This window comes from Leptonychotes weddellii, chromosome 4, assembly GCF_054177405.1.
Source record: "Leptonychotes weddellii isolate Sample4059 chromosome 4, ASM5417740v2, whole genome shotgun sequence".
Classification (NCBI taxonomy): domain Eukaryota; kingdom Metazoa; phylum Chordata; class Mammalia; order Carnivora; family Phocidae; genus Leptonychotes; species Leptonychotes weddellii.
This window is the reverse complement of record NC_138372.1, coordinates 30819599-30828375: the sequence shown is the minus strand read 5'-3', so window position 1 is coordinate 30828375 and position 8777 is coordinate 30819599. Positions and strand designations below refer to the sequence as shown.

At 43.0% G+C, this 8777-nt stretch overlaps 1 protein-coding gene across 1 annotated transcript; it reads right to left on the bottom strand.

The window, feature by feature from the left end:
• Nucleotides 1-470: 470 nt before the first annotated feature.
• LOC102740000 (olfactory receptor 2A12-like) lies at nucleotides 471-4034 on the bottom strand. Its single transcript, XM_081817175.1, is given in 2 exon segments — nucleotides 471-2938; nucleotides 2940-4034. Coding segments are annotated over 2 exon segments (945 nt in total). The 5' UTR covers nucleotides 3281-4034; the 3' UTR covers nucleotides 471-2334.
• Between the last annotated feature and the right edge of the window lie 4743 nt (nucleotides 4035-8777).

Below are 8777 nucleotides of genomic sequence, written 5' to 3'. Positions count from 1 at the left end.
TCATTCATTATTCCCAGACTCTGCTCATCAGCCCCATTTACCCAAGTCCCCACTTCTCCCTTTCCCCAGTTCTCCCTCTCTTTGCCATCTCAGCCCCATATTCAGCCACTGCCCCTCTCAGTATCCTCAACCTAGAATTCTCCCTGGGGACACCAGACCCCTGTCACTCTCTAAAAAGGAGGTTCTTTGTTCTCACTCCTGACCTGTGAGTTCCCAGACATTCTCATCCCAATGACCTCTTCTCCCACTTCCTTTCTGGTCACCTCAAGCCACACCCACAATGGAGTTCATCACCCCTAAAACTGCACCGCTCCCTAATAAGAATCCAAGCATTCCCACTGCACTGACCGTACGTAAACACTTTCTACAGGGCTCATTAGGCTGTCCTTTGCCTACTTCTCAATGTCATCTCTACCTCTCCTGCTCATTTTATTGTGACCATAGGAGTCTTCTTCCAGGTCTTCAGAAAATGCAAAGTCCTTTCCTGACCTGGGGCCTCTGTCCCTAGTATCCCCTTGCCTGAAATGCCGTTTTCCTGGCTCTTTGCATGGGTGACTCCTATCATCCTCAGGTATCAGCTAAACCTTAATTCCTTACCAGGGCCTTAACCTGTCAGCTCTCAGTAAGTAGGTTTCCCTCCATTTTTCTCTATTACAGTAACTACTTGTTTCCTGAGACAACTGTAACTTCATTTCTCAGTAACTGAGCTTAATTTCCATTTTGAGCTATCATACCAGTGGTGGGAGAAATAATATTCATCTTCTTGGGGTTTCTACCTCCCTCTCCCTGACTCCAAGTTCTGGAGAGCTTACAAAGTGCTGGGGTATGCAGTGGTGGATGGAAGTAGGGTGAGAAGCAGTCTGGTCCTCTATGTCTGACACCCATAGAGAGAACCTCATTCCTATGAGGTCATCAGCCCTTCAGGGTCACTGTGGCATTGGGTTTGGCATTGTAATTTTATGACTGTAAATCTCTCCACATATCTGTTTTGGTTTCCCCAAGGCTGGCCATAATGGATGTTCAAGAAATACTGGAAGAGCATCGACTCATCCTTGAGGCCTTTGGGCCACCAGTGAGGTCTGAAAGGAAGCTGGATGTTCATGCTAACTCTGAGGCCCCATGCCAGGAGTCTTAGCTTCATATGTCATTTTGATCCCTTGAAAGAATGAGAGTCACTGCTATGTGTGCTGCCCACTGTGGTTTACAAAGGACAACACACGTGCAGCGACTTTTACTCTTCTATGCTCTCCTTACTCGTTTTATGGTTCAGAGAGGATTCTCAAGTTTATTGCACTTGAGTTTCATTTAGTCCACCTACTGTGGTATAGAATTTTAGAAATACAGAGGTCCTGGATACCATTACATTTAAGATGATCATTTTATAGATGAGTAAATTAAGATTCAGAGAAAGAAAATGAATTGCCCAAAGCCATAAAACAAGTTACAACGTTGGGATTAGAACCCAACTTAACAGAGAATATAAGAGACAGGTCACTTACTGTCAGGTTCTGTGTCCTTCTGTAACACAATGCAGAGTATACCACATTAGCTCCATGAACCACATTGGTTCTATGCACCAAGTCAGGTCTGTGAGCCACTTGGTTCCAGTGGCTTAATTTTTAATGTTGGCTACATATATTCACTGTTTACATGTACCACTTTGATTGCCTAAATCATCTTGGCCCTCTACTGTGTCCATGTACCATGTCACTTACAATTACCGTGTTTCATGTTCGTTACATGTATCCTATTCATTACAGTGCCATTATGGTAGATTATATTATCACCCCCATTATTGCTGCTTTCACTATAGAAGAATTATATATCCATACCCACTGCCATGTGACATGTGTTACTTTTCTGTGGGAAGAAAATACTTCCTGCCCTTTTGCTATGGGGCTTGACCATGTGACTTGCTTTGGCCAGTAGGATATCAGCAAAGAGATGTGTGTCACTTCTGAGCAGAAGCTTTAAGAGTCATCTTGTGTCTTTCTCTTTGTCATAAGAATGGGATATTCCAGATAGAGCCTCCTTTTTCAGATTGGATCCAAGAACCCAATGGCAGAAGGCCATGGTCCACTTACAACTTTCATGGAAAATGAGCAATAAATGAGCTTCTGCTGTTGTAAGCCAGGAAGATTATGGAAATGTTTGTCACTGCACCACAATGTAGCAAGTTCAGCAAGACAGCCATGTTGGTTTCATGTACCACATTCGTTCCCCTGACTAGGGGCTCTATTGGTTCCAGTGCACCATATTGTTTGCATACATTATAAATGCTGTCCTTTTCCTTAGCATTGGACACTCTACCTCAGGCTTGTCCTGTCTCCCAATTCACCAGGCCACCCTACCCCACCCCATCACTTTGAGAAAAGCCTCCTTGATGTCCTTGTTCCTCAGACTGTAGACCACAGGGTTGAAGAAGGCAGTGAAGACATTGTAAAAGAGTGAGATCTGCTTGTCCCGCTCAGGAAAATAGCTGGAGTTGGGCCTCATGTAGATGTACGTGGCTGGAGCATAGAAGAGTGTGACCACAGTCAGGTGGGAAGCACCAGTGGAGAAAGCCTTGCAGCAGCCCTGAGTGGACTTGATCTTGAGAATGATCTGGCCAGTACGGATGTAGGAAGCCAGAATGAGGGATAGTGGGACAACAACCATGAAGACACTGATGACCAGGTCCACCATCTCAATGAGATTGATATCCATGCAAGCCAAGCTTTGTACTGAGGGGCCTTCACAGAAGTAGTGGTTGACCACATCGGGCCCACAGTATGGCAGCCTTATGGTGAGGAATGTATGGATCAGAGAGAAGAAGAAACCACAGGCCCAGGTCCCAGCTGTCAGCTGTGTGCAGAGGTCCCAGCTGAGGATGACAGTATAACGCAGTGGGTGGCAGATGGCCACATATTGGTCATAAGCCATAACTACGAAGAATACACTCAGTTAGGCCCAGGGCACCAAACACATATATCTGCAGCCAACAGCCAGTGAAGGAGATGGTCTGAGAGTGAGGGAGGAGATGCACTAACATCTGGGGCATGGTGGTGGTGACACAGCTCATATCTAGCAGGGAGAGGATGCAGAGGAAGAAGTACATGGGCGTGAGGAGCTGCATGTCCAGGCAGATCAGGGTGATGATGAGCGCATTGCCCAGGACTGAGCTCAGGTAAAGGAGAAGGAAGGCAATGGAGAGGACTCTGTTGGATGTGGGGTCACTGGAGAAGCCAAGCAGAATTAATCCAGAAACCCAGCTTTGGTTCTGCCCTGGAGCCATCCACATGGTGAGGCCTATAAGAGAACCACACTCATTTAAATCCGAAGTATGGTAGTCCAGCAAGAATGTCGGCCCTGGAGGCAGGGATTTTAATTCTGACCCCCATTACTCTACTGTCTTGAACAAGTTACTTAACATCTCTGAACCTCAGTCTCCTCATCTGTAAAATGTAGCTAGTAATACTCATCTCTCAGGGTTTTTATGAGGAGTAGAGGCAATATATATGAAGCATCTGACATATGCCTTAAAAGAATAAATAATGGCAAAGTGCTCATAGGCAATCACCTTCGGTGGACAGATTGGTTGCCCACGTCTAGTGACAATCAATGTACACCACATCAGCTCCAGCCCTCAAACCTTTAGAGGTGGAGTTTGCCTCTGCCTTAAAGATCCTTTGTCTAGAAGTGCTGCTCCAAGCCTCTCCTCACTCTGCAAACCTTTCTCCTTTGCCGGCTGTCAATGTGAGGTTTTGTCAATAGAGGGCGCTAGAGGGGCACTGTGATGTGCTAACCCCAGGAAGGCACTTAGGTTGGGGCAGCAGTCCTTCCTCAGTCACTCAGCTTGAGAGCCAGCGGGCTGGTGCTTGGAAGGGCCCGAAGCACTCACCTCAACTGACCTCAGTGGACCAACTATAGTCACGCACTCAGGCCACACTTTCTCCACCCAGTGGCCACTTCTATGCAAACTCTGGCCTGTCCCGACCAGCAGCTGACAGGTATCCCTGTGGTAGGCACACCCTCTTTGAAAAAGTCTGGATTCAGTCTTTTTTTCTTTCTTTTTTTTTTTTTTTGGCAGAGATGGGGGAGTGCCAGGAGCAGGGGAGGGAGAGAGATAGGTTCTAAATCCCCAGTCCCTTCAATATGTCCTCTCTTTCAGCCATGAGGTAGTAGCTGCTTTTTTTTTTTTCCCCTTGCTACTTCTGGATCTCTTTCAACCTTTTTGGTAGTTACCCACCTTTTACCAGTCAATGATTTTTTTTTTAAGATTTTTATTTATTTATTTGACAGAAAGAGATCCAGCGAGGGAGGGAACACAAGCAGGGGGAGTGCGAGAGGGAGAAGCATGCTCCCCACTGAGCAGGGAGTCCCATGTGGGGCTCAATCCTGTAACCTGAGCCGAAGGCAGACACTTAACGACTGAGCCACCCAGGTGCCCCTCAATGATTCTTTATATTAAATTTTCCCTGTTCACATCATCACTGGTGTGTTGTTTCCTGACAGCATCCTGACTGGTATGGATGCTAACTCTATGGCAAGTAATTTTGATAAGAAATAGAATGTGACATAGTTACAAGCTATCTATCCATAAAGTATTATTAACTACAAAAGTAAGAAGTATTAGCTATCAGTGGAGAAACTGGACAATATCTTAAATGAGCGATTACAGTTAACATCACCAGTAAGGAGCAGATAGACACAGTGTGTCTCCATATCTGAAATCCTAACAATATAGCGTCTATATATTATTTCAGCTCCAAATGCAAAACCTGAATCTAATCATGAGGAAACATCAAAGAAACCTAAATTGAGGGATACTCTATAAAAATACCTAGCTTTTAATCTTCAAAAATATCTTTATCATGAAAGACAAAGAGAGGCTGAGAATCGGGGTGCCTGGACGGTTCAGGCGGTTAAGCGCCCAACTCTTAGGCTCAGGTCATGATCGCAGGGTCATGGGATCAAGCCCCGAGTCCCACTCGGCGCTGAGCGGGGAGCCTGCTTAAGCTCTCTCTCTCCCTCTCCCTCTGCCCCTCCCCTCACTCATCCCCCTGACCCACGCAAGTGCTCTTTCTCTCTCTCTCTTTAAAAAAAAAAAAGGAAGAAAGAAGGAGAGAGAGAAAGAAAGAAAGAAAGAAAAGAAAAGAAAGAAAGAAAAGCTGAGAATCAATAATAGATGGAAGAAGGGCGCCTGGGTGGCTCAGTTAGTTGAGCGACTGCCTTCGGCTCAGGTCATGATCCTGGAGTCTCGGGATCGAGTCCCGCATCGGGCTCCCTGCTCGGCAGGGAGTCTGCTTCTCCCTCTGACCCTCCCCCCTCTCATGTACTCACTCTCTCTCATTCTCTCTCTCTCAAATAAATAAATAAAATCTTAAAAAAAAAATAGATGGAAGAATACTGAAAAATAAAGCATAACAATTAATGCAATATGTAATTTTGGAAGGGAGGAATGGCAAAAAATCAGTGACAACTGATAAAATTGGAATATGAATTAGATTAGATAAATGTGTCAATGTTAAATTTCCTGAATTTAACAGCTACTATATAAGAGAATATTCCTCTATTCTCAGGAACTATTCACTGAAGTATTAAGGGGTAAAGGAATGTGATGTCTGCAAATTACTCTCAAAGCATTCTGGAAAACATAACATTAACATGACAAATTATTAAAAATTAATAAATCTGGGTATGGGGCATATGGGATTTTTTGTAGTATTCTTTCAGCCTTCCTATAAATTTGAAATTATTTCAAAAAAGTTTTTTAAAAATTAAAAAAAATTTAAATGTGAAATAACTTTTTCAGACAAACAAAAAGTAAGATTATGTGAAGGGCAGACGAATCATGAGAGACTATGGACTCTGAGAAACAAACAGAGTTCTAGAGGGGAGAGGGGTGGGCGGATGAATTAGCCTGGTGATGGGTATTAAAGAGGGCACGTATTGAATGGAGCACTGGGTGTTATACGCAAACAATGAATCATGGAACACTACATCAAGAACTAATGATGTAATGTATGATGATTAACATAACATAATAAAAAAAAAAGATTATGTGAAGGCAGTTCTTCAGGCAGAAAGAAAGTGATAGAAACATGAAAATGCAAAAAAGAGGGACAAGTCCCTCCAAGAAAAAGATAAATATGTGGGTAAATATAAATTTAAAATGAATGAAAAACAATAACAAAGTCTTGTGGAATTAAAAAAATGAAAGACAAAGATCATGACAATAATACAAGAAATGGAGGGGGTAAATAAAGTCAGAGTTTTCTAAATATTTAGTGTAATTGGAGAAGTGGTAAAACTAATTATTTGCATTAGACTTTGATAAGTCAAGATTTATGTTGTAATCTCTAAAATCATTAAAAGAATAAATAATGCATTACTAACAACCTGAAGTAGTAGAAAATGGACCAAAAAAATGTTTACTAATCCAAAATAATGCTCTTTTGAGAGAGGAAAAAATCAAACAGAAAACAGGTAGGCCAAATAGAAAATAAGTAGAAAGATGGTAAATGTGAACTTAAGTATTTAAGCAATTACTTTAAATGCAAAAGGACTAAATATTTTAATAAAAGGCGTATTTTCAAATTGAGTTTAAAAAAACCCTACATATTGCTTACAAGAAAAGCACCTTAATCACTTTCCAATATTTCAATGTATTAAATCAATGCACACCTTAAACTTACACAACGTATGTCAATTATATCTCAATAAAGCTCGGTGGAGGAGAGGAACACATCTTAAGGACACAGGCCCACTAGGAAAAAAGAACGGAAGAAAATATACCATGCAGATACTAACCAAAAAAACATGTAGCTTCATGAAACATTTATCAAAATTGACCATATGCTGCATCAGAAATGTAAGATCCAGGGGTGCCTGGTTGGCTCATTAGGTTAAGCGTCTGCCTTCAGCTCAGGTCATGATCCCGGGATCCTAGGATGGAGTCCTGTATGGGGCTCCCTGCTCAGCAGGGAGCCTGTTTCTCCCTCTGCCTGCCGCTCCCCCTGCTCGTGCTCGCGTGCTCTCTCTCTCTCTGTCAAATAAATAAATAAAAGCTTAAAAAAAAAAAAAAAGAAATGTAAGATCCAAAAATCCAAAGGATGGAAGTCATTTAGAGTATATTCTCTGATTACCATGAAATTGGCTAAAAATCAATTTCAAAATAAATACAATAGGAAGCACTGTTTTTCCCCTCCTGAAAATCCTTTCAGGGTTCCCCATGCCCCATCGCTTTAGACAGATGCACAGAGCCCTTCCTGAAAGATCTGCCCCCTGCAGACTTCTTCAGCCTCAGGACCAACCGTCTCCCCACCTCATCTCCTTCCATACAAGCCTAGTCCCCATACAGGTATGCCCAATTTCCTGTATGTGTCTACCTCTGTCGCACCTTCACACCTTTGCTGAGGTCTTCAGCATGGAGGAGCACCATCTGCCCACCTGCTGCATCCCTGCCACCCACACACTCTCTGTTGCACATCCAACTCTTATTCATTCCTACATTAGGTCTCAGCTTTAGTGTCATCCCACCAAGAAGCCTCCATTGACCTACACCACCATCTCCCACTCCCAAACCTCGAATAGATGCTGCCTTTATTTCTCCCAGGCCCCCTGTGCTTACCAGCAAGTTATAATCCTAGCAATCCTAGAGGGTTCTGATATGTGGTTTGAGATCTAGTATCTCAGGAAAACTTTCTCCCTCTCCTGTTAACTTAATTCCCACTAACTGAGTTGGAATACCTGTAATAAAGTATGGATATGTGGGTGAATTTATAACCTCCCTTTCAATAATAATAATAATAGATAATAGATAATATTTAACTAATTTCTGTGTGCCAGGCATTGTTACACTACCTCATCTTCACAACAGCTCACTGAGGTAAGTATAATGACCTCCATTTTACAGAGGGAAAAATAAAGGCACAGAGAGAGAAGTGATTCAATCCACATAGCTTGGTTTGTGTGGTGGACCTGGGGTTTGAATGGAGGCAGTGTGGCTTCAGAGCCAACCCTGAATTATTAACTTCCACTTGCTTCCAGCAAACAGGCTCTAAGTGGGAAGGGTAAAGAATGCATCCCCATCTACACACAAATTTGATCTTGAGATTTGGCAGGAGCTACTGTGGAATCATAGCCTATAAGTTTCAGCCAACCACCTGACAAGACCGGATCAGAATCCTACAAAGGCAAAGGGCTAAAGTGGCAGCCACAAGCTCTCTCTCGTGATAAATCTCCCTCCATCTGCTCCCATCGTATGGGGATGAGGAGCCATGGGATTGTGTTAGAAGCAGAGGGAATCCATGGAAGAGGACTTGGGAAAGTATTGCCATTCTGTAACTTAGTAAATCTTTGTAAAAGCCTCTCTGAGTCACACTTGATTTCCATGGGATGGGGGACGTTGTTTAGTTTCAAAAAAAAAAATCTTCTAAGATTCTGTCAGCCCAGCAGTTTCTGTCTTAATAGACAATACCCAAGCCAGCCTCGCGAGAACATGGAGGTGGGTCCTAGTCATCATGGCGACCCCTGTCATCATTGAAGCCTTCTCCCCAAGACAACCATCATTATCCTTTCATGGGTATCTCTCAGCTAGACTTGAAGATCTTTGAGCTCAGGAAATTATGTTATTCATTTCTCTGTTTCTAGCCCTCAGAACATGGCTTGACACAGGGGAACGACGAATAAATATTTATTAAATTAATAAGTGAAAGAAAGAAGGGGGTCTAGGAAGAAGGAAGGAATGGAAGGGGATTGAGGTGTGAAGTGGTGAGGAAAGAACACTAGGAAAT